The sequence below is a fragment of the Aplidium turbinatum genome, chromosome 7, assembly GCF_918807975.1.
Source record: "Aplidium turbinatum chromosome 7, kaAplTurb1.1, whole genome shotgun sequence".
Taxonomy (NCBI): domain Eukaryota; kingdom Metazoa; phylum Chordata; class Ascidiacea; order Aplousobranchia; family Polyclinidae; genus Aplidium; species Aplidium turbinatum.
The window spans coordinates 2,109,483-2,135,748 of NC_137478.1; the positions used below are offsets into that span (position 1 = coordinate 2,109,483).

At 36.3% G+C, this 26,266-nt stretch overlaps 1 protein-coding gene across 3 annotated transcripts; it reads right to left on the minus strand.

The window, feature by feature from the left end:
* Positions 1 to 5,261: 5,261 nt before the first annotated feature.
* On the minus strand, positions 5,262 to 26,266 carry LOC145774360 (uncharacterized). Of its 3 annotated transcripts, none has more exons than XM_082585591.1 (5): positions 26,158 to 26,266; positions 25,764 to 25,853; positions 21,116 to 21,295; positions 20,706 to 20,780; positions 5,262 to 5,911 (listed from the first exon to the last, which is right to left on the minus strand). In XM_082585591.1, exons 1-5 carry the CDS (start codon positions 26,191 to 26,193, stop codon positions 5,654 to 5,656), a joined length of 639 nt encoding a protein of 212 aa, XP_082441717.1. In that variant the 5' UTR covers positions 26,194 to 26,266; the 3' UTR covers positions 5,262 to 5,653. The 3 variants fall into 3 exon arrangements, with proteins under 3 accessions (XP_082441717.1, XP_082441716.1, XP_082441718.1); XM_082585590.1 differs by having other exon boundaries at positions 21,116 to 21,298; XM_082585592.1 differs by lacking the exon at positions 5,262 to 5,911 and adding an exon at positions 8,005 to 8,718 and having other exon boundaries at positions 21,116 to 21,298.

A 26,266-nucleotide genomic window follows, 5' to 3' on the forward strand; every position in this document is an offset into this window, starting at 1 on the left:
CTCCAAAACGAGTTTTTTTTCCTTTATATTGGAAAGTAGCGGGTAGAGGGGGTGCGATTGAAAGAAATGTAACGCTTCTCCGCTACTGCTACATTGAAAGAAAGTAGCCCCGCTACTCCAACAAAAATATAGCAGCGTTATTGCTACCTCTATCAACAAAGCAGCGGCGCTGGTGGTGGGCTACTACCCACCTCTACCCGTATTACACAAAAGCACTACACTACTGTAATAAAAGTGCATGCATTTCAAATTTAAGCTAATTGACAGTTAAACTGAAAATATGAATGTAAGGTCGGCCTCAGATATCAGAAATACTTTTTAATTTGGTAAGAATAAGGGAAAATTAAAAAAAAAGTTGAATAGTTTTTAAGCAAACTCAAATTGTGCGCTGATGAATAAAATCCATCAGACCATACGTACAGTAGGCTACATTGTTAACTTGTTCAATATAGCTTTTTATAGCCTAGATTAACATCACGCAAAACAATTAGGACTTGATTTTTTTTGTCAGTTTTTCTTTTGTTATTATTCGCATTGTATGGTGTAACTGTAGTAGTGGGTAGGGCCATGTGCATCAGTGGCGTAGCCAAGGGGGGGTTTTGGGGGTTACAACCCCCCCCCCCTTTGGCACGCGTGTGACGTCACGATATTGAGAATGATGCTTTCAGTCTAAAAAAAAATTGCCTAATTTTAAACAAAATTGCATTAAAAGAGCGAGTTTTGCCAATACCAAACATTCAAACGTCTCAGCCAGGAATTAGCAACAAGAAAACACAGAGACTTAGCTTTTTTTTCCGAAAATTGCCGAAGAAAACATGATCTTATCCTTTTGCTATGCTACCGGACAGCACCATTTTATAGGAATATTCGTACCCACATTTTTGTTGAAAATGCTCTCAGAATGCACCAAATTCAAAGTAATTTTTAAAAATTTTCTGGGGGAGGCCCCCCAGACCCCCCGCCGTTGGGTGGTCAAAACCCCCCCTTTCAAAATTTTTGGCTACGCTACTGATGTGCATTGATCACTTAATGACCCCAAATTACCAAAAATAGTAGCCATAGGCTATAGACAAGTTTCGGAATGCTTGCAAGCATTTAAAAATTTTGTTTGTCAGCAAAGGTACCTATTGCGCATTCTTGGCAAAGATTTCCATGATCTTGATGCGCCGCAACTGCCGTGTATGTAAAGAGAAAACAAGCTTAGCCTACCATTGAAATCATGGAAAGGTCTGCCTGAAGGTTGGTAATAATCACCGAATTCCTCTCCTGTAGAAGACGGACGACCCTAACTTGCTGAATAACCTCCATGTAACCGAAAACCTCTTCAAGATCTTCAAGAAGTAAGCAAAAGCGTGGACGACGCTATAATAGCATCTGGACTGGAAGCCAAACGCTGCCAGTGCAAGATCAGGCCTGAAAAGATTGCCATATTGGCAGTTTCAACGAAAAATTTAAGAAAATTGGCGTTAAAACTGCCAATATGGCAATCGTTTCACGCCTCATCTTGCACTGGCAGCGTTTGGCTTCCAGTCCAGATGCTATTGTGGACAAAGAAGCTTCAAAATCAAACATCACTGGTGCGATTCTCGGGGTGTAAGCTTGAACAACGCATTCTCAGGAATACTCTCCATTCAGCGGCATCTAATGGAGGGAATAGTTCTCTGGCAACAACAACCCTTCAACAATCAGAAACTTCATTCTGCCAATTTCAGTAACCGGCCCTGCATCAGCCTCTACAAGTATGCGAAACTACAAGAAATAACCTATCAAGGCTCTGTCGCAGTCTGAGAATAAAGATTCCAAACCAATCAACCTCTCTAGAAGATTTAGGATGAATGTAAATTGTACAACTATTTGAAGTTACATCAACATCCATGGCAGCTTTTGCTCTTTGCCAAACAGCAGAGGAAAACTTCAGTAAGGCTTGTCCTGAGACGGTAAGCTCTGTGTTAAATAATATTTATGTGGATGACTATGTAGGATCGCGCTTCGAGTGTAGTTGACCTGCAGCGACGAGAAATGCCTACCTATGTTTTTGAATGAGGACTCTGATTGCTTGAAGGTTAAGGTGAACCTCAATGAAAAACCTTGTAGGCTACTAGGATGGGGCTGTTATCAGTTATTACTCAAACATATAACCCTTGGCGTTGTTTCAGCCTGTTGTCCTGACTGTTAGGAAAATTTTGCAAGAGACTTGCCGTTCAAGAGAATTGTATAAACATTTTATAACCCTCCCAGAAAGATGGTGAGTTGGCGCAGCGGGTAAGGCGCTCGCTTTCCAATCATGCAATTCTGGTTCGACTCCCCGCTTAAGCTGGTTGTTGACGAACACCGCTCACCTCTACCCAGGGTGTAATAAATTGGGTGGGCGTAGTTGCTGAAGTAAGGGCGGTCGGGAGAAAGGAACTGGCCACATTACTTTCGTTAGTGCCGATGGCTTAGTATAATGAGAACCTTATCTTCTCATCTCCCGATGCTTGGATTCAAGCATGGGACTCACCTTTACCTTATACAGAAAGGAAGAATATTAGGGAAATAAATCGTGCCATGTTCAGAAGTCTATGTTCCGAAATGGACCACAAAAAATAAGTAAAAGATCTGGCGCTTTTCGATTGTCTTCGGGAGTACGATCTTTTGTCAGAAACTCCACAAACCGGAAATTTAAACTTCGTACGCCTAGTGGCAAATCGTTACATCAAGCGGAGCTTTGATTTTCTGTCTCAACTACAAATTGCTGTTCAAAAAGAAAGCATTAGTTTGAAGAAGTTGATAACTTGAGTCCTAGAAGAGAAATAATCCTTTTAAAACATAGGTTAGCCTACCCGTTGGACCAGTTCTAAGCTCGACGAAGAGACTACGCTATTTTTTGACCGTAGGTTAATCGGTTTGTTCAAGCTCTGATCGACAACACTAAAAGCAGTGTGATGGACAGCAGCAATGAAAATTCTCTCAACAAGTTGGATATTTTTGTGCCAGAGTTATAAACTGCTGCAAACGGTTCCGTGGCGAAAAGGGGAGTAGAGATTAGAAAAAGTTGAGGGGTGACTTCATGTTATGGCTCCTATTTCCTATTGTACATTGACTGTATAACTGTAGCCTACTAGTCTATACCGATAACTTGTAGCCTATATGCGTTGCTTATTACAACACAGCTAAGTTTCAATAAAACCCTCAAAAATTAAATTTAAAGAAAACACCCCTGACAAGTTACTTGTGGTGTCGTTCAGCAAACAAAACAAAGCATATGATTATACACCAGGGGTCAGCAACCAGCCTATCAGCTAAAAGTAATTTCTACTAATCTCGTAGGTTATAATTTGCTACAAATAAGTTAATTGTGAAAATTTTCATCTTCGACTTGAGAAAGTTGTTTTGAAAGTTTTTATCCTGGTAGTTTTACCAACGGAGGCATCGCCCGTTTCGTTACTGATAGTGGAGTCATTATTTCTGATTTAAGGAGTCTTATGCAGCACTTTCAATAAATATTTGTTGACTTAGCTGTGCAGTAGCCTATTACTTTATGCACAAATGCTGTAAGCTGAGATGTAGGCCTGCACTATCCGTTGTGCTTGTTCTCTCATCTGGCGATTATGATAAGAAAATTTTAATCTAAGCAATTTTAAAAACTTTTAAGACTTAAAAAATTGTATCAATTATGCTTCTTCTTGCATAGTGCAGTGAGGATAATCGGGTACTAGTGTGATAACATCCTAAAATGTAATACAAAATTAAAAACAAGCTCTGTCGCTAAAAGACCTTAGCAATTGTAGAAAGACAATAAATAAAATCATAACCAGGGGCGCCGGAACGATTTTTGACTGGGGGGGCAGAATTACGAAAAAAGGGCACTTTTGTTTACTAGAAGGCCTATTTTTTCAAGTTTTAAGATAAAATATAGCGATAATGCTAATCTATCAGCTCACTATGTATTGAGTAATGATAGCCTACAAGTGTCCAGTATACAAAGAAGGGCATCATGCTATGTTATAATGATGTAACCTACTGTCAAGCCTTAAAGCAGCCGGCGGCCATGGCCGCTAAGTAGTGCTTGAATAACCACCGGTGCTACCTCCTCAATCGGCCAAGTTTGGCCGCCGGTCTCTTCTAGCCAATTATTTAATTTCGCAATAGAATGATCCTGGATTAACTGTTGAAAATATGTAGTATCAAAGAGTGACGCAGAATTAGGTCAGCGCGTCATAATCGCCACAGTTGTATTGTGCGGGAATATTTGTTATTGATGGAATATATCCATCTGCGATCATCAGCACTGTAAGTCTTGTTTGTAATTCCCGACGTTTATTTTAACAAAGTGTTCATCCCAAGTACTAATTTACATCGGCTGGCAATATTGTCGTTTTTATGTCGATTCGATGTTGTCGGACATTGAATCGTTGTTAAAAAGGAGAACTAGGTTAGTTGACATCCGAGGAAAAAACATTCTTGAAATTGATCATATTTAACAAAAATTATGGTTCTTTTAGTAATGCCCTTCGCATCATTGAAATACTTATTTTATTACCTTGCCGTCATCGTCAACACATGTCGAACGTTGTTTTTCGTTGCTGAAAAGAATTCTAGGGGAGTGGCGAACTTCTTTAAAATCAGCCACACTGAAGACACTCGTGCGAGTGTCGTTAGATGGTCCCGCAGTACTGGATTCCAATCCCAATAAAGCAGTTATTGCGTGGTGCAACGATTCTATTGTAGGACATCGCCTAGGCCCAGACTTCAACAATGCTAAGTGATCATTTTAGCATTGTTGCAAGTTTAATTCTATGCTATTTAATTCTATTTTACCGCCGAGAAGGAGCTCTCGGTAGGCCAAGATGGCTGCAGAAAAAAAAACGAGTTTTAAGGCCTGTACTGTGAGGCAAAATTTATGCCGGAAATATTATTACATGACTTTAAAAGGGCACCATTGCCCCCCCTGCCCCTCCATCTGCAGAAAAATTGAGGGCAGGGGGGGCATCCGCCCCCCCCTGCCCCCCCGCTTCCGGCGCCCCTGATCATAACATTATTACCATTACCTTAGCAACTTTAGGTATCATTTTGACATTGATATAACATAAAGCAACAAGCCGTTTTTTGTTTTTAAAGGAAAACTTTCTACATTGTATAGCACAGCAACACTTGCAACATCAAGTGCGTTATCTACTTATTTCTCTACGATAATTTTGTGTGTTGCCGATATTTACTTTAAGAGGGTGGACTACAGTGTGTCTATAGTAACTCATGAAGCACTGAAAAAACATACGAAACAGATTGTCTTTAATTTATTCGAGTTAAAATGTAAATGTAAGCAACTATCCACAAAATGATAACTATGCAGTGCAGACAAGTAAACTGTCTTAACTTTTGTAGTGAAGACGTTTTTGAAGGTGACACTATGGAGTCTATATGTTCTTCAAAATTCATATTAAGCAAAGTAATAAAACTTATATTTTCCGATAAACAATGAAAAGGCAGGCGTATTATCTTTATTAATGCATGAAGCATTTGTTATATAAATCGTCGTAATTTATGTTTGAGTAATTACAATATCATTTTGTCAATTTTAAAGTTTAAGTCTGTTAGTAGTGTTTTCTAAAGGTTCATCAAGTGCAATAAATCACTTTTTATCTTTTAACCCAATAGGCATGCTTTTCGTTTCTTATCTTTTTGTTTCATAACTATCAATAACAGCCTCGGTAACTTCTACACCTTTCTCAAATACTATTCTACCAAATGATTTCTTTCCTTCGTTTTCACTCCATTTCCTCGAACGCGAAGCATCTAAATCAGCTTCTAGTTGCTGTAGTTTTCTTGGAAACTTTTTGCATTTCTCTGAACATGCTTCAAGTGCATTCCTTCGTGCTGCGTCGTGCGTATTTGTAAAATCAACTTCTTTAACATACTTATCAGAAGGCAACTGCAACAAAAAAAATGAATGAAAACACACAATGAAAATTGAATGAGGCTGTTCACCAGGCATTTAGTTAAATAACATGATTCGTACTACTGGTGCAAATTAAGCTAAACTATAACAAGATGTGTATAATGTGACGATCTGCTTTTATTTCGACGTTTCGTCAATCAGACACGATTGACTTCTTCAGGGAGCTAGACCAGGTAAAACACACAATGTTTTTATTGTTGAAAGTAAAATTTTTGCTGTAAAACAAACTGAATAGGAATACAAAAGTGTGTTCATACTAAACATCTTGCATTAATACAATTTTCTTCAACGGTTTGGTATCAGTGGTGCATATCAATAAGCGTTTTGAGATATCCACCACTGATTACCCCAAACAAAAGTGAAACTCGAATATGACGTCTTCCCATTTTCGTTCGATCGGGGCCTTAATGATTTAACTGATCAATGCAATGATAGTAGGTGAGCTGTAATTGAACAAGTGCTCTGATGCCTAAAGCTAGTGCCTGAAGCCGACGTGTTGATTCACTGTTCACTGTTGGTGAAATTGTATTTCTGTTCGCAGTTTTAGTTTGGGCAAGTTGGAGTGAAGGGTGTTGATTTAGCTGGTCTGCTGTTAACTTGAGTTGTGTTATAGAATGATTATTTATTTTGCAGATTCAAGTTTTAAGTTTAATAAAACCAAATAACGGTTACAACAATTTATTAAACTTATAATTTAAACATGGACAAGGTCTTGAAACCTGAGCGTTTGGAAACTGAGCCAAGTGCTCTGTCAGCAGTCGACGAATTCAAACATTGGCTTGAGACGTTCAATCACTATTTAGAAGCTTTGGCTGCAGCAAATTTGAACCCAGACAATTTGAAAGTTTTAATCAACATGGTGTCCCCGAAGGTTTATAAAAGTATAGCAAGTGCTAGAGACTATGAATCGGCCATGACTATCCTGAAGGGTCTCTATGTTAAGCCTAAGAATATCGTAGCTGCACGTCATCGCTTGCGCACATGTCGACAGCAACCTGGTGAAACAATAGACAATTTCGTTTTGTGCCTGGAACATTTTAGTAAAGAATGTGAATGACCGCCGAGGAGCATCGTCGCGGACTATGGAAAGATGTGTTCATTGCCGGTCTGTCTTCGTGCGGGATACGCCAACGATTGTTAGAAAACAGAACTCTGGATTTTCAAGATGCATATGAGCAAGCTCGTGCTCAAGAGCTCGCAATTGCAAACGCTGAGGCGTATCAAACATCAGTAGTAAGTAAATGTAAGATAGAAGCCTTGAATGTAGTGACGCTAAGTAGTGACACCACAAGCACATTTGATTTTATACCACATTTATATAGTTATGAATATGAATGGTCTTGTAAATGTATTAACCCAAAGTGGTGACGCACATTTGATTTTATGTGAGAAAGATGAATCGCAAAGTGCAAAGTCCGAAAGTGCTAAGTCCGAATTATGTGCAACAAGCAGCGATATAATTGTGTAACCAGCTTCATAATTCTCACGATAGGATATTGATAAAAAGGCATTATGAAATAATGAATTGAAAAATGAATCTTCCCTGGCAAAAACATAAGATGCAATCAACAGACATACGTCATCCAAGCATCAAAAAGTGGTAACGCTAAGGGGTGACGATATATCAAATGTAGTGACGCTAAATGTTGACGGTTAACTCCGCACTAATTTTCTAAATTATAAAACAAAAATGTCTTATCACGAGCCTAAAAGAATGCATAGGCTACATAAGATTCACTTACATACCACACACAGAATTACATTGCTAAACCTGATTGTAACCATTTTTTTTGCAAACCTTCATTACATCCTTTTTTTTAAACGCTTTACCAGGGAAACAACCTACATTATGTTTGCGGTTATTTAACGTTACAGGATACCTTTGTGTCATCGCTTTTGTTTCATGATGCTTCGCATTGAATGTATTAATTGCGAAATCGTTTTAATCTCGTAGGCTTTCATAATTACCTTGCTTTAATTTCTTTCATTACAATTACACTACATACATTACATAAAGAGCTTGTAAATGATGTGATTTTAACTATTTTTTATCTTCGCTTCGAAGTACTGCCATAATTGTTATTACAATACAATGCCTAAACAGTACACCTAAAGCATATACTTGAAGATCATAAAGGTTTATTAACGTTATTTGTATAATGTTTCTTGCTCAACCAACATAAAAATATCAATCTCACAAAATAACCAAAGTAGTGTTGTTGATTTAAATTGTAGATCTTTTGGTTCTAGACATATAGAACATCACGATTTGAAATACCAACGCAAAATATATCAAAATCATGAACACAGTTATATTGCCAACATTAACAGACGGAGCAGAAACATAGTCATTCACAAAACAACAAACAAGAAATCTGGCCGCGGCGCAAAGGAACATGGAAAGAATAATATTAAACATAAATAGAAAAGACAAGATTAGAAATGAAGTCATCAGAAACAAAACTTGTATTAAAGATGTTATAGAAACAACAACAAACCTAAAGTGGCAACCACAGAATGGACACGAAGATATGCAAGAAGAACTAGAGCGAGACCAAAAAGAAGATGGCGAGATGCCATAGAAGAAAAGATTGGTATCACCTGGATGAGAACAGCAAAAGACAGAATGGTGTGGAAACATATGTGGAGGCCATCTGCCAGCAGTGGCATGACCGGTTGATGTTGATGATATATCAACGCATATTTGTTCTTCTTCCCGTACAACACGTAGTGCGGGCCGATCGCGTTGAAGTTAGCAAACTGTCTGTATGCGTATGGACCTAAAAATTATAGATCGGTTAATATGTAGGATTTAATTAAGATGATTTCATAAAAGTTTTGTTAACTTTTTATCGGTTTGGTTGTAGCCATGTTTTTTCGTAAAGTTGTTTGCTTGCAGGAATAGAGTTTTCACTGTTGTTTCTGATGGATAGGTCTATTGGTTCGATTCCAGAGCTTTCCAAATGCTGGGTTTTGTTCATGCTGAATGTGTTATTTTGGTAAATCAATGAGGTTTCACTATTGTTTGGCTTGTATGGGTTAGTTAATTTCGTTATACTTTAATTCTTTTATTCAGTGGTTTGCTTTTAGTTTAATGTAAAGTAATTAGTCAAAGGGGTGCTTAGTCGCTTATTAGTTAGTTATATGTATTATAACCTATGACTGGTCCAAAAGCTTAATAAATAATGCATTTTTGCATCTCCATTTCGGTTAATCTTCGTTTCGCTTTATGTTGGTTTCGTTAAACCTTTATTTCTTTAGGTCTACGTTTCGCTAAAACAGTGGTTTCAGCTAAACCTTTATATAGTAACGTTTGAAAAATCTAACTAACCTGGAAATTAAAGTTTTTGTTTTGATGTCACTTAAAGCTTATAAGAATAATAGCTTTTTCAAAACAACGTTACTCTAACATTGTTATTGTTTTTTTGTACCAATAAATTATTATTTTAGATGATGCTAATTCCAGCTAAACAATCAACATTCCTTTTATGCATTAAGAACACCCAAATGAGCAGCTATAGAACAAATTGTTGCAACATATACTTCTGCAATCTGACAACTAGAAAAAAAAATCAACATCACAAATTGTTACCTTGACAAGCATGAAAAAATACAAAGCTCTAACAGAATGCGAGCACAAATTTTGCAACACGTAATGACACCTGATGATAAAAACACACAAACAAATCTTCGAACACAAATTTTAACGTTACAAATTATGCAAAAGAAACTTGTGATATTTTATTGTATTTTCTTAAGCTTGTAAAAATAAAATTGCAATTTGTTGAAAATATTTTTTAAGTTTGTAAAAGAAAATTTAAGTTTGTGGCTTAAAATAATTTTTCATGTGTATGTTTTCAGAGATGAACTTTCAGATTACAATTTGTTGAAACTACTTTTTTTATTTTCAGTTTGTAAGTAATGGAACTTAAAAGTTTGCAGCTAGTCAGTTAATTTTTGTTTTGATTTGTCAATCATACAACTTAAAAGTTTATAGTTTGTTAAAAAAAAAATTTTTAGTTGTTGGTTTTTACAAGGAAAGCTTTGTGATTTATTAAAATTATATATTTTCATTTTTGCAAGTAACAGAACTAACATTTTCAATTTCTTAAAATAATTTTAGAGTAAAAACTTTCAGTTTACAGTTTGTTGAAATAATTCTTTTATTTCTTTCAAGGATAATACATCTGCTTATTTCCTGGCATGCACAGTGAATATACCTTAGTATTTATACAAAACAATGAAAACTATTAATACTACAAAAAGTGCTCAATGCCAAGCAAAAAGGCAAAGCAGAGCGAATTAAATCAAATGTAGTTATTACTATCTGAAGCCTTTACAAATTGTTTCACCTAACGGATCATCAGAAGGTCTGCAAAAAACATGTAAACAGTAAAGAATCGATAATTCTGAAAAGATATTAAATATTACAACTGTAAATTAATCTGCCAAAAAAAACTCTAAACCTGTCCTTCCTGAGAAGATATTAAATATTACAGCTGTAATTTAATCTGCAAAAAAAACCTCTAAACCTGCATTCCTGAAAAGATATTAAATATTATAACCGTAATCCAATCTGCAGAAAAAAACTCCAGAATTACTAAGGACATTGCCCCCCCTCCCTTCAGGCGACGTGGCCACCTTTTGAACAAGCGTTCGGAACTGGTCGGCAAATGTCGTCATAGAAACAAATTTAAACTCAAGTACTTCAAAATAAAATAAATTCCTTTTGATTTTCACAGGTTTTTTAAAATTTCATTTGATTTTTACAGGCTATAAATCTCATTTAATTTTTACAGATTTATAAACGGATTTTATTTCATTTGTTCAGGACACTACAGGTTACATCATCACAATTCCTTGGGATTTTTACAGGTTATAATTTTGAAAAAATTAAATTTCATTTGATTTTTACAGGTTATAAATCTCATTTAATTTTTACAGGTTTAAAAACAATTTTTATTCATTCTGTGCAGATTACTACAGGTTGAGCCGATCATAACAAGCATTTTGCTTCTTTGTGATGTCATAGATGTTGCCATCATTGTTGCTTGGTTTCCATTGGGACAAATTGATTGATACTTTATCGTGGCGGATGGAGGCTGTCCTTAGTAATTCTGGAGTTTTTTTCTGCAGATTGGATTACGGTTATAATATTTAATATCTTTTCAGGAATGCAGGTTTAGAGGTTTTTTTTGCAGATTAAATTACAGCTGTAATATTTAATATCTTCTCAGGAAGGACAGGTTTAGAGTTTTTTTTGGCAGATTAATTTACAGTTGTAATATTTAATATCTTTTCAGAATTATCGATTCTTTACTGTTTACATGTTTTTTGCAGACCTTCTGATGATCCGTTAGGTGAAACAATTTGTAAAGGCTTCAGATAGTAATAACTACATTTGATTTAATTCGCTCTGCTTTGCCTTTTTGCTTGGCATTGAGCACTTTTTGTAGTATTAATAGTTTTCATTGTTTTAATATTGCTCCTAGCACTGATCTAGTTGAGCACTTTCTTTTGATGCTACTATCCAGTTATTATGAATTTGGAAAAGATTAACTACGGTTATTCTTTAAAAAACATTGCTATTCCAAGTAAAGATCGATATTTGAAGACGATGTTAGGTAAGCTTGAAAATTTTATTAAACGTTTACGTTGGAAGGCCTATTTTTTCGATCTTAACCAGCAAGATGTTTCTCAGTCTGAGCATTTTAATAACTTTGGCTTTACGACTGAAAGAACACCTCCACAGCATGGTGCTTTGATACCATTTGAGAATGGTTTATACGAGATGGTTCGTAAGATTAAGTTCAAACCCATTTACAATTCTTTTCAGAGAAAACTAACTAATGACATTAAGAATATTATTAACTCTACGGATCTGTTGATATCAGCAGATAAAACTACTAACTTATACAAAGTTAAAACCCAGGATTATAAAAAATTGCTTAATGATAATGTATCGGCAAAATACAAAAAGGTGAATCCTGCTATCAGTGACACGATCAATACTGAGGCTAAAACGATTGCCAAGGCGTTAAAGGTTGATGATCGGGTTGAAAAAGTATCAAGCAACCCAGCGTTTATTACGCTAAAAGATCATAAACCAAATTTTACATCGAACCCTAAATGCAGGTTGATTAACCCTTCCAAGTCCCAGATTGGCCGTATAAGTAAACAATACTTGGACTCTATTAACGTAACCATCCGTGATGCATCACGACTGAATCAATGGAAAAACACAGACTCTGTGTTATCCTGGTTTAAGGCTATTCCATCTAAACGTCAATGCACCTTTATGAAATTTGACATTGTTGATTTTTATCCATCCATTACGGAGGAACTTTTGTGTAAAGCAATTGAGTTTGCCAAACCATTTATGGATTTGGATGATTGTATCATACAAACAATTTTCCATGCTAGGAAATCGTTGCTTTTTGATGGTGGTGATACTTGGGCTAAGAAAGATGGTTTGTTTGACGTTACAATGGGCTCATTTGATGGTGCTGAGATTTGTGAGTTGGTCGGCTTGTTTCTTTTGAACGAACTTTCTGCTATTGTTGACAGAGACATGCTTGGCTTATATCGTGATGATGGTCTGGCTATTTTGCGTAATTTATCCGGCCCTAAGATTGATCGTTTGAGAAAGAATGTCATTCAATTATTTAAACAACATGGCTTAAATATTACTGTGGATACTGGTCTTATTGAAACTGATTTTCTTGACGTCACTTTGAATTTGCTATCTGGTAAATTCTGGCCTTATAGAAAACCCAATAATGATCCAATTTACATTCATGCCCAGTCCAATCACCCACCCAACATTAAGAGACAAATCCCGACTATGATTTCAAAGCGATTGTCCGCCACATCATTTGGCCAAAATGAATTTGATAAGACCGCATCTGTTTATAACGATGCCCTTTTGAAAAGTGGTTTTGCGGAGAGAGTTTGCTACAACCCTGCTAATAACTTACGAACATCTAGGAAAAGGAGCCGGAAAATTTTATGGTTTAACCCTCCTTTCAGCTTGCAGGTTGATAGCAATATTGGTAAGGAATTTTTCAAACTTGTTTCCACACACTTTCCACCCCATCATAGATTGCACAAAATATTCAACCGTAATACTATTAAGCTGAGCTACAGTTGTACTCCGAATGTTGCAAGCGTCATATCCTCCCACAATAAAGCAATATTGCAGGCTGATAATATACCATCGCAGCCTGGTTGCAATTGTAGGGTGAGGCCAGATTGTCCTTTGAATGGGCAATGCTTGCAGAAGGCCATTGTTTACAAAGCTACCATTGATAACAGCCCGAAGGTTCTTAATTACATTGGTTGTTGCGAAACTACTTTTAAAAAACGTTTTTCCAACCATAAATGTACTTTCATGGATAGGTCTAAACGAAACAGCACCGAGCTATCTAAGGCAGTTTGGGACCTTAAGGACAAGGGTGTTGACCCTAAAATAACTTGGTCCATCCACAGCTGTGCTCGGCCTTATAGTGGTGGTGGTCGTAACAATTGTGGCCTATGTTTGGCTGAAAAGCTGGCCATTCTGAAGGCTGATAGTGGCCACCTTTTGAACAAGCGTTCGGAACTGGTCGGCAAATGTCGTCATAGAAACAAATTTAAACTCAAGTACTTCAAAATAAAATAAATTCCTTTTGATTTTCACAGGTTTTTTAAAATTTCATTTGATTTTTACAGGCTATAAATCTCATTTAATTTTTACAGATTTATAAACGGATTTTATTTCATTTGTTCAGGACACTACAGGTTACATCATCACAATTCCTTGGGATTTTTACAGGTTATAATTTTGAAAAAATTAAATTTCATTTGATTTTTACAGGTTATAAATCTCATTTAATTTTTACAGGTTTAAAAACAATTTTTATTCATTCTGTGCAGATTACTACAGGTTGAGCCGATCATAACAAGCATTTTGCTTCTTTGTGATGTCATAGATGTTGCCATCATTGTTGCTTGGTTTCCATTGGGACAAATTGATTGATACTTTATCGTGGCGGATGGAGGCTGTCCTTAGTAATTCTGGAGTTTTTTTCTGCAGATTGGATTACGGTTATAATATTTAATATCTTTTCAGGAATGCAGGTTTAGAGGTTTTTTTTGCAGATTAAATTACAGCTGTAATATTTAATATCTTCTCAGGAAGGACAGGTTTAGAGTTTTTTTTGGCAGATTAATTTACAGTTGTAATATTTAATATCTTTTCAGAATTATCGATTCTTTACTGTTTACATGTTTTTTGCAGACCTTCTGATGATCCGTTAGGTGAAACAATTTGTAAAGGCTTCAGATAGTAATAACTACATTTGATTTAGTATTTATACATGTTCATACTGATGAATTATGCTTGTTATTTTGCATTGTGTTTAGCAATATCCTCAGGATATGCAGAGTATCGACAGATCGCGCCAGACGGCTGTCGTAGAAAAATCATACTTGGAAGAAAAAGCAGAGATAAGTGGCTCCTCCGAACAATCAGCTGAAAAAAACGAAGCGAGTATGAAGTAAGTGATTCCGAGGAAGTTTCAAGAGGACACAGAAAGAAACGAAAGCTCAATTTTGGTCTCAGTATATCTGATGAACATGATGACATGCCAGCGCAGTATCGTCACATCCGTTTAGGTGAACGAAAAGTGCGTCCAGAGGTTTACGAGGCAATGGACAAATTAAAAAGCGTCAACCACATGTCAGAAACACAGGCGGCAGCGGCCGTTGTGACCATCGGCAATAAGGTTTTTGGTCAAAAATGGAAACTTCATAATGAGTCTCCCGATGAAATAGATAGAGATACGTTGCCTGATAAGCGCAACGTGAAACAGGTGGGGCGAAGTTTAGAAGCTTAGGCGTTAGATGAAATCGTAAAACAGATGATGGACAGCGATGAAAAATCTGCAGTTACGTACGCAGATGACGGATCAAAAAAGCAAGGAGCTGGGTCCTTCTCAGTTCAGGGTGTAACGGTAAATGGCATGTTTCGACCACTACCAACATTGCCAATTGCATCCAAGACTCGTGAAAACCTAGCAGAACTGCAGATTGCCTTGTTAAATGTGTTATCAGCTGCTAGTGGAGTTAGCACCAAACTTCTGTTTGAAAAACTTGACTTCATTCTTACTGATCAGACTTTGCACAATCTAGAGGTAGAGAAATTTGTAGCTGAAAGACTTGAGACTGGGCACATCCCTAATCACCTCTTCTGTAATGTGCATCCAACATTGATGTTCAATAGAATAATCACGAGGTTATCGGCAGAGATAGAGAACGCTCTTGGAAAGGACAAAATCTATTCAAAATTCCTCGTTGAAGCAAGTAATACACATTCAAGTGTGACCGAGCAAGCACTCGATTACATAACAAGGCTCGTAAACCACGACTTCAATCATAAGCCTTGGAACAGAGCAGTGGATTTTGATATCTTCATGGCGCCGAAAAAGAATCTTTCCCTATGTTTAAAAGATGAAAGATTTAATCGGTTGACACTCACTTGCGCTGTAGTTGTTCACCATCTTCAAGACGTGAATAGATTTCTACAAAAATTTGAGCAAGTAACAAACCAGCTCGCTTGTATTGTAAGATGTTTTCTAGAACTAGATTTCATGAGAGTAATGTACGTTGTAGGAGCACTGATTGGATTGCATCTGGTAGAACCTTTTCTATCCCTCACTACGGCAAAAACTACTAAGTATTCAAAGCTAACAGAAGCTTTCCAAACACTGAATAAAAACCTTCGTGAAACCGATGCTCAGGCTTTGTTCAATCTCCAACAGCCTGCACTCAACTTCATTTCCCTGGAACGCTTCAACCAGACAACATACAGCCAAGATATCCGTACGTCACTTAGTAAAGCAATTAAAGACACACGTCCTGTTATTACCAAAACTAGCGGATGGTTTCCAACGCCAGAAAGGGGACATATTTGAATTTTCAGATGAGGTATCGGAGATTGCTCTGTCAAGAATGGATTCGGAAAAACTAAAAAGTGCCCCTATACACAATCTGGATTCAGAACGGGCGGTAGGATTCATAAATTATGAACTCAAACAACGAGGCGCCAAGAACTTAAAGTGTGCGTCGACTGTTCAAGTAAAGGCCAAATCACAGGACTTGATAGAATCCAAATCTTCTGGTTCATTCCGAGAATATGGCAACATTGCAAAGTTTACAATTCCTGTCATAATGAAAGCCTGGGATGAGCAACAGAAGCATTTGCAACAACAGGGCCTCGCCGGCAAAGAAATAGCTAATGTAGCACAATTTGATAAAAGACGAAATAATGATTTAAACAAACTGAAAAAACAAGGCGGTCCTTTTACGAAGGACTCTGATGTGGATGAGATTCTAAATAGTAATATAACAGAGATTGAGAAACAGAAGCGGTTATACCTCGAGATCAGATACGCCCGTGACACTGCACTCTCAGTTCCAAAACAAAGTGACATTTTTCGTTTATTGAAAGACCATAAAAAGTTGCCATCTTCTGTTTATGGAGCCAATCTGAAAACTTACCTGAGTAATTTGAGTGGCAAAGCGGATGTTACGATGACTGATTTAAATTCTGTTCTTGACGGCATGAATCTAACAAAGAGCTAAATACTGTGTTTTATACTAAATTACATATACGTCATAAATTTGAAAATATGCTGTTATCAGCTTATTTTTTGTTTGAAATAATCATGAATTCGTATTCTACGCCCCCGAAAACCTATAATTCGACATATTACATGACTATGTTTGGTTAAACTTTACGAAAGTACCCATTCTAAGCGCCATTTTGGCCGCCATATTGGATTACCATTATATTGGATTTTTGGAGGTAATTTCTAATGCCATATTTGAACTCACAGACCCCGAAAACCCCTATAGGAGCACCATAAATACCGCCAAAATACACGTCGTTTGGTGAAAAGGCTTAAAAACTCATATTTTGGTGAATTTATGGATACCCCCTTTTCAGGGGGCATGTACATGGGGGTTAGGGTGGTCCAATATGATAATTATTTTCATATTCCGGATTTGGATACTACTCCACATATTTTAAGCACCGTACCACGTTGCCATCGTGAAATTCGTCAAATAACACACTCCCCTAGTGATGGACCAAGCGAAACTAATGAGAATAGCGTTGTCACTCCAAAAACTGCGCCGCTCTGAACGGAGACGCAAACCTGTCGATTACTACGGTACTGTGCCTTACGTTTGATACAATTTGTGTTCAACTTCATGCTATGGCACATGTAAACATTAGATGTTGTAATAACGGTGTACCTTCAATTGTAATTTTAAGTTCCAATTGTTCTCTTTGTTTTGTTTCAACTTTTGGTGTTGTTCAATTTTATATGGGGGAGAATGAGCTGTAATTGAACAAGTGCTCTGATGCCTAAAGCTAGTGCCTGAAGCCGACGTGTTGATTCACTGTTCACTGTTGGTGAAATTGTATTTCTGTTCGCAGTTTTAGTTTGTGCAAGTTTGAGTGAAGGGTGTTGATTTAGCTGGTCTGCTGCTTGAATTGTGTTATAGAATGATTATTTTTTTTGCAGATTCGAGTTTTAAGTTTAATAAAACCAAATAACGGTTACAACAGTAGGTAGTAGTAGATGTCACGTATTCTTTCACACCGTAAGTTTCATTTTTGCAACATAAGTTATGGAGATACTTATGTCATAATTTTTATCTCCTTACCAACACCAAAAAGCCTCCTATATCTATACTTCAAAAACAGGAGTCATGCCTAGGGCTGTGGCATTGAAATCGTGGAGTTGAAGTCAAAGGATTTTGGCAAGGCAGGAATCGGAGTCGTTGAAAAAAACCTACTCCAACTTGAAACGATAAACAATAAAATTTTCGTTTGCAATATATTTTTTCAAAATAATATTCCTTGTTTTTCGTATTGCGCTCCGAACCTTTTCCGAAAGATGTGAGTGCTCGTTCGTGTCAGTTTTGTGAAAATCGCCGTTTAAAATTTGATTACAACTTTAGTGAAATTAATTTTTAAGAAAATGAAAAAGTACAAAAATTCAGAACAACCTGGCTACACTGAAAGCCGAAATCGAAATCAGCCAGTTATAAACGGAGGGGTCGGGGGTCGTATTTTTTTCGCCTGACTCCACTGCTGTGAAACTATTCACCAGGTACAGGGTGACCCAAAAAGATGCGTACCCATGAAAATTTCAATTGTGACTTTGATTGAAAAGCTATTTATTTCAAATTACAACCACACATTATTCAGTTTATGGAAAACCATTGACCAGAGTTTCAGCTTTTTTTGTCAATTTTTTGTCAATTTATGGCTTTCCCAAGATGTGTTCCAAATGTGAAAAAATCGAATAAAACATGGGTAGGCCTACGCATCTTTTTGGGTCACCCTGTATACCTACTGCAGATTATCACCTGAAACTCCCTGTGGTAGTTTCGCTTATTTTACACTAGAAGATCGTATGATGTCATTGTAAAATCCCAAAAAATTAAGGTAAGATTTTCCTACATTTTGGTTTGGTACTTTTTTGCAAATAATTCTCAAAGGTTTTTGCTAAAATGATACACACTGACGTCCGCTCCGTTAGCTCAGTGGTTACTCGCTGGCTCAAGATCACGCGGCGCTGGTTCGACTCTCGGGGTGTGCGCATGAGCAACGCACTTCAGGACTGCTCTCCATTCAGCGGCACCTAGTGAATGGAATAATTTCCTGGCAACAACACTTCAACAATCGGAAAACTTCACTCTGCCAATCTTGGTAAACGGCCCTGCGTCAAGAGCCTCTACAAGTATGCGAAACTTCCAGGAATACCCTATCAAGGCCTTGTCAGTCCGAGGATAAAGATTCAAAACCAACCATACCAACCAATCATTTAAGCTTTGCGGAGCTGTAGTAGCCTGCTATTACTTGTGAGATCGACGTCGTGGCTGACCAGCAAGCTACGATACTTCACAATGTGAGGAGCAAGGTACTGAAACTTCTTTAATGTTTTTTGCTTGAATTTATCATTACAGCAACATTTAAATTGAAAAAAAATAGTATTTCTTTCAAGTCTATTTCTGAGTTGTTTGGAAAGCAAATTGTCTGTCATAGTCGCGGCCCGGCTACACCGTCATTTGAGCCTTCGCGTTAAAGCTGTTATCCATTCACTATTCCAGTTTACAAAATTTTGGGATTATAGATTATATTATAGAGGACAATGAAGAGAAGGCAGCACCTGCTCTCCTCGTCCAAGATATGCAAAGCTGCTGCTCAATTTTCTGGATGAAGAATGATGATATTGTTGATGATATGATCTGCGGTGTATTTTTCTGTTTCACACTGGTAGAAACAAGAACTTGCATCCCCCATTAGTGCACTATTGAGTGGAAAAGCCCGACGCCCTTGCGAGATAATTATACTGTAATGCGTTTACGCTTAACTTGGCTAAACAAAGCCGCTGGAGTGTACGTCATCGTCGGATTTAAAAAAAAGTATTCGATTGAATTACTTTTACGACTACATTTCATTTCTGATTCTTTGTAAAATCTTCAAGTTTTTCTGTGTTACATTTTGGGGTTTCTTGTTATTTATAAAAAATCATTGCATACATATTTGTGAGAGACAATATTTATGAGAGACATATTCTATTTGAATAAGGACCTTCTGATAATCCTCCGTTAGGTGAAACAGGCTGTCAAGGGTTTAGATAGTAATAACTATATTTGATTTATTTGTGAGAGAGGTTTTGCAAAGCAAAGGCGTTAAATATTTTGAGGAAAAACCTCGAAATACTTTTTCATCCCTTCAAATTATAAATTATTTTTACCCACTTAAATTTCACTGCATTCTTATCAGAAACTCTAAGTGTTTGTAAATTAGTTCACTTTAATTTTACTACTAGAAACTTTTACTTCGGAATCAAATAAAAAAAAATTGCCGGTGACGATTGGCTCGCGGGCGTGCAGCTGGGCCACGATGATGTATAAAAATATAATGCTAAGATATTGGATTTTACATGAAGCTAAAACCTTAAGCTATTATGGGTGTGTGCTGCAGCAACAGTTAAAAACCACTGCATTAGCATATTTTTGTTTGTAGCATAGTGAAGTTATGCGCATCTAGACAAACATTATCAGGCCATATGGTGGCGATATAATTTGATCTCGAATGCTTCGTTTCTACTGTATATCGAGCTGTATCCCAAATTTAAAATAGCAATTTTTTACAATTGTATTGCACAGTATGGAAAAAATATAGCAGGTAAATGGATGCAAGTGATAAACTACTAACACATTTTGCACATTATCCATATATTCATGTTTACACATACATTATTATATTATCATTATATACTATTTTATATTTACACACAACACAAACAAAACAATCGTAAATCTTAATGGCTGTATCCGAGAAAAAAACAATGATCTTCTGAGTGCAATGAAAAGTAAGCCGCATCATAAAGTTTAACATAATTATTTGAAGACACAAAAATAAAAACAAATGTTTTTCGCTACTTACAATTTTTAGAGTTAATTTGTTTAATGTTTTAACAAATCAGCTAAATCCGGTTGTTTTGTTTAGTTTTATATGTTGATGTTTGTAACACAATAAAATGAACTGTCAAACAAACTATACTCTATATTGTAAACATTTCGGACTTATTCTCGAAAAATAGCCTACAAAGGTAAATTGCAACCTAAGAAAAGAATTAAAAGTATTCTAGTTTAAATAACTTTTAATGCTTGCTCAGAAACATCAATTACTTCTTAGAACTACCTGATTCATCATATTTTCCTCATATATATTCTTTGCAGAGGCTATGGCTCGAGTTGCTTCATCTTCGGCTCTTTGCTAAAAATCAAAACCTTTGTAATTATTTTTTCGCAACTAACTTGTTAGGTAAACTACTAACAACTGCTAACACAACAAGATAACTTGACATCAATTGGACTAGTCGTACATTTGTCTTGAATTTATAACTTGTTAGAGTTGAAAGTTTATTAAATTTTTTTTATAGCCTTTGTAGTAAAAACACTAAAATGACCATGGCACAAACAATTCTACCAATTACTTTCAGCTGAAGGAAAAAAAAGTCCTAATCCTTCAAAACTCAATTGTCTGAAATTGAAATTCAAGTGTTTTTTCTGTAACTATGCTGTTTTGATCTACAGTATATACAACCAAACCTTATTTTGGGCATTTTGAAGCTTGAAATCTCCCATTTTACTTCGAATCTTAATGTCCAGCTTGTTATTGTGCAGTAGAAATTGATCCATCGGTTCTCGTTGAAATTGTTTGAACCGCCTCATCGCTTCCAGTTTTGCGGAGTTATGGCATTTTTCAAGGTCGTCGTCGTTAAGAAATCCCTTCTATGGAATATTAATAAATTTTTGCGATAGTAGTTAAATGAAAGAAATGTTGATAAGGACTTGCTTGTTTCAACATGAACTACTGATAATCTTAAGTTGTTTTATAATATGTAACTGTTGTATGTACAACTTTAATTGCTACGGGGAAAAAAATTGAAGCGTTTAGAACGAAAAGTGACTAAGTCACAAAATACTACTAAGGAGATATTGACATGTACAGTTTTCAATTGCATTGTAAATCAAGATTTAAAAGATTTTTTTGTTTTTACCATATGTCAGTGTCTACAACCCCAACCTAGTTCTGATTGTACTATTAATTGATTTTTTAGTTGAACTTGTCAAAAAATATTGATAATATTCTGTTTTGGACTTATGCACTTTTCTTCAAAATTGCTGGACTTATAGGCACTTTTAGACACAAATGATGGACTTAAGCACTTTTAAGTGTTCTATAGGCCTAACAGAATTTGCCATCTCTTACTCCAGATACTACTGTAAAGTAAGCTATTTAAATATATTTCTTCAAACCTCGTACTAATATGACATTGGAATAATCTGCAAAGAATTATTTTGGGTTAGAAATATCTTGAAAAAATTAGGCTGGTAGCACATAATAACTGTTACTGGTAATTAATGGGGTAAAAAACAGGTAAAGTACAGAGACTTTCCCACCTTCATTGGCAATGTACAGTAGAATAATGATTGGGTTAGGCCTACTAGACTACATAATAGTAATTGGGTACACTCTCAAAACCTTCTTCCCTTCATTAGTAGTGTAGTATAGAAGTAAAGAAAACTGGTAGATAGGCTAGGACCTTTAGAGAATACGTAAGTTATAAAAATAATAGTTCAATCCAATAGGCTACTTAATCTTAGGTTAAGTGTACAGTACTTCATTTCGTTATCTGCTGGCACCAACACTCCATCGAATAGCCTAATCATGTCCCGTGAATATTGAAGTCTGCACTGCTAAACTTCTTGCAAACTGGACCTGTGGACTGCTGAATTTGATTCGAAACCAGTAGGCCTATAAATACTACCGGTAGGCTATTTGATCACTTATTCGCAAAATATCTACAATTAAAAGCTGATAAAAACACTACCGTTTTTAACACTACCAATAATCCTAATCCTTCACCTACCCTACCTAAATCAGAGGCAGTGTCCCAGTCTAAATAACCGGTAACCAGCTAATGACTTTATATCCTCTAAAATGGAACCCGATCAAAAAGCAAAATAAAAATCATGTCACGTGGTTAAATGACTCGACACTATTGGTCAGAACGGACTTAGTTACTTTTAGAAGAAAAAATTACCTTTCCGCTCAAAACCTGTATTCAAAAATGATGGCTTAGCAACCTTTATACCAAAATATTTTTGTGTCTGGTGACAAAGGACAATGAAAGCAATACGTTTTTGTACTTAACTCAATTCGAGTGAAAAGGTGACTTAGTCACTTTTCGTTCTAAACGCTTCAATTGTTAAAATTTATATTGCCCATGTAGTCTATAAGGCCCTTTAATTATAAAGCATGTTTATTTACATGCAAAGGAATTTATTCTCACACGAGTCAGTTCAATCTTAAATGGCTAAAAATCGATTTCGATCAGCTAGTAGCTAGATCATCTTTAGTTAAGCTGAAAGCAAACAGCACAAAAATCAAAAGATGAAAGTGCGAAGGAATTAAAAACGTGTTACTCTTGCTGTATCGAAGAATTGATGGAAAAACTAACAATCAAAGGCGAAATAAAAGGAAAATGACACGAAAGAGTATGGTATAGAACTATGCCATCATAAGCCTAACCAGGAACAAAACAATACGAAAAAGATTGGTTAAAAGGACAAAAAGTACGGTATAAAGTCTGCGCTTCAACTGATAAAGCGTCTATTTTAGAAAATATATTATAGTGGCGAAAAGAACTGACTGCATCAAACGATGTCCATGAGGCAACCTGACAACTGCCTATGCTGCACAACTTCACTGTCAGAAGATATTTCATTTTCTTGATGCTTATTTACAGTGTTTATCATAGATATGTGTTGGTATTAGCGCTTTACAAGACGTATAGCGTTAAAGTATCTCTCAAAAGATACAATCAAGTACAGTATTGTAGCCACTCTTAATTCACTTCTTCGAAGCTGAAGTCTAAGCAAGAAGGAAATTAATTCTATTTTGTAGAGTCCGTTGTTTGAACAGACAAAATATCACATCTACCGTCTTGCTGGATAGTCGGTAAAATACCGTACAAAGTTAACAAGCATACAAATCTCAAACGGTGTGGCAGAAAATAAAAAAGGTCTGATTAATATTAGCCGCAACGTTTTGAACGAGAATGACCCCGTGTGACTATGTCATAGTTTCATAACGCGTAATATTGACGAAACATGACGTCATTGAAATATGCATTCAAATTCAATGTCATGCAATATTTTCAATACTTGGGTTATAATAAATCTACATAAAAATGCGTGCTAATGGTTAAGATAAGTATTACTATAGATTTCGGTTATTACATCCATAGATGATATAAGCAATCGAGTATTACATCCGAATTGCTTGAAAAAATATTTTCCTTTCATTTCTTTATTTGAAATTTCTTTAAATACACCTAGTCACCGACTAATGAAGTGGCGGTCAATGTTTTTGTCATGGCAGACTTCTTTTGGTGCCTTCAAAGCGGCCGCTGACCCTTAGAAAAATTATCTAAAATTTTAGTACATAGGGCCTCCGGTGTCCGACGTTTTTTTCGTAAACAGTTGTTCGTAAAATTAATTGTTCGTAACACAATTCTTCGTAAAGCATTTCTTCGTGCATGCAATTGACCGTAATACTAGATGTTCGTAAAACAGTTACAATTCTTTACAAACAATTAATTAGGGTAGCGTATATGCTAGAGATGTGCTAGATGTGACGTGCTGTAGACGAGCAGACAAAGTGTAGAGTCCCTGATTCAGAATGGCAGCGAAAAAAAAAGCCAAACTTTTGTATGGTGGCCAGCTTTATTACAAAGATTATAGTGCACTTCAAAGGAAATGTCCTGCACGAGTAACAACAAGGGCGCCGAAAAAATTTTTGACTGGGGGAAGGGCAGGATTATGAAAAAGGGCACTTTTGCTGCTGAAAGGCCAATTTTATTAAAACTTTTCAGATAAGATATAGCGATAATGCTCATCTATCAGCTCACTATCAAGTAATGATACAAGTGTCCGGTATACAAAGAAGGCCATCATGCTATGTTATAATGATGTAACCTACTGTGTTGCAGAATTTGTGCTGTAAAAATTATTTTGAGCTTTTGATTGAAAGCTTTTGATTAACGATTTCAAAAATATTTTCATTGTAAAATATTTCGAAAACTAAAGCCAATTCGAAAAAACTGAGTGCATTTTCGGAATCAGGGGCCTTGAAATACTTTAAAATGACTCTCACCTTTATTTGTGCCAAAAATTTTTTGTTGGCCTGTGTTATAATTAGGCTAAAAGCGAATAGCAGAAATTGTTATATTGCAAAATGTGCAGTACTGTAGCTTACATGACTTCAAAAGGGCACCATTGCCCCCTGTCCCTCCATGATGCCCCCCCTGTCCCCCGCTTCCGGCGCCCCTGAGTAACAACTGAAAAATTGTTCACAAACAATTGACCTATCACCTGTTTACGAACAATTCACTATACGAACAATTGATGTATACGAAGAAATGATTTACAAAGAATTGTTTAGCGAAGAATTAATTTTACGAACAACTGTTTACGAACAATTGTTTTACGAACAACTGTTTACGAACAATTCACCTATAACCGAATTTACAGTGCAAGAGAATTCTTACACTATTTCTTATTCTTACATACTTACGCTATTGCAGAAATCTTCCGCCTGGCGGAGCCGAGTGGGCAGTGGCTAATGGCTACTATTACACAATTAAGTGGTTGCATTTCACCACTGAAAGGTAGGAAAGTTGAAGTTTTAGACAAATCGTTTATTACAACCACCGCTTATTAAATCCAGCATCAGTTAATTCCAAGGTCCGCCCCGATAGCTCAATTGGTTAGCGCGTCACTTCTGGAACGAAGAAGCTTCAAGATCAAAGCGGCGCTGGTTCGACTCTCGGGGTGTGCGCTTGAGCAACGCATTCTAAGGACTGCTCTCCATTCAGCGGCATTTAATGGATGGAATAATTCCCTGGCAACAAGACTTCATCAATCGGAAACTTCACTCTGTCAATCTAGGTGACCGGGCCTGCGTCAGTGATTCAAAGCCTCTACAAGTATGCGAAACTGCCAGGATTAAGCTCTGCAAGAAGCTTTCCCAGTCCGAGGATAAAGATTCAATCAATCAATCAAGGTGGATGTATTAACTGAATTATTCTGTACAATGTTTTATACAAGGTTTTTAATCACCATTAAAACATTGAATTGCCTTGCACGAATTTATTCCAAACGCGAGCTAGCTTTTGTGTAGACTACTTACAGTTACACCATTTATCTTGTCTTTCATGGTTACCACATAATATTGTAACGCATCGGTCGCAGCATGTTCTACAACACTTATCGGTGCAACCTGAAATAAAAATAAACATATCGCTAATAATCAAAGTTAATAAAAACACTTGTATACAGTTATGTAACATTAACGCAATTTTTATGTAACTTAATCTAGATTCCGTTATCCCCTTAAACACTTACACTCTGCGCATTTATGCATGCCGAAAAGAGAGTAGGCCTAAGAAGCTGGTAAAAAGTTACTGTGTAGTGGGATGGAACTGCTTTATTATGCGACTTTCATTAACTCATGCGTCTCCTTGTTTTTAATATTTTAAAAGTAAAGTTAGCTTCTGACAATGAAGTGAATTTCACATACTTACCGTGGTTGCACTACGAGAACTGCATCCAGATCCCATGATTAGTGAATGACAATTTTAAACAATAGTTAACGAAACTACAAACTTTTTTTAGAACTTTGCCAAAAATTCT

What these genes read in the sequence shown, in the direction of transcription:
- LOC145774360 (XM_082585590.1), bottom strand. Translation starts at nt 26,193, where the DNA reads ATGGGATCTGGATGCAGTTCTCGTAGTGCAACCACG. An exon ending in GTTCTCGTAGTGCAACCACG is followed by an intron (nt 25,854 to 26,157) that starts GTAAGTATGTGA and finishes TTTTTATTTCAG; the next exon opens with GTTGCACCGATAAGTGTTGT. An exon ending in ACAAGATAAATGGTGTAACT is followed by an intron (nt 21,299 to 25,763) that starts GTAAGTAGTCTA and finishes AATATTCCATAG; the next exon opens with AAGGGATTTCTTAACGACGA.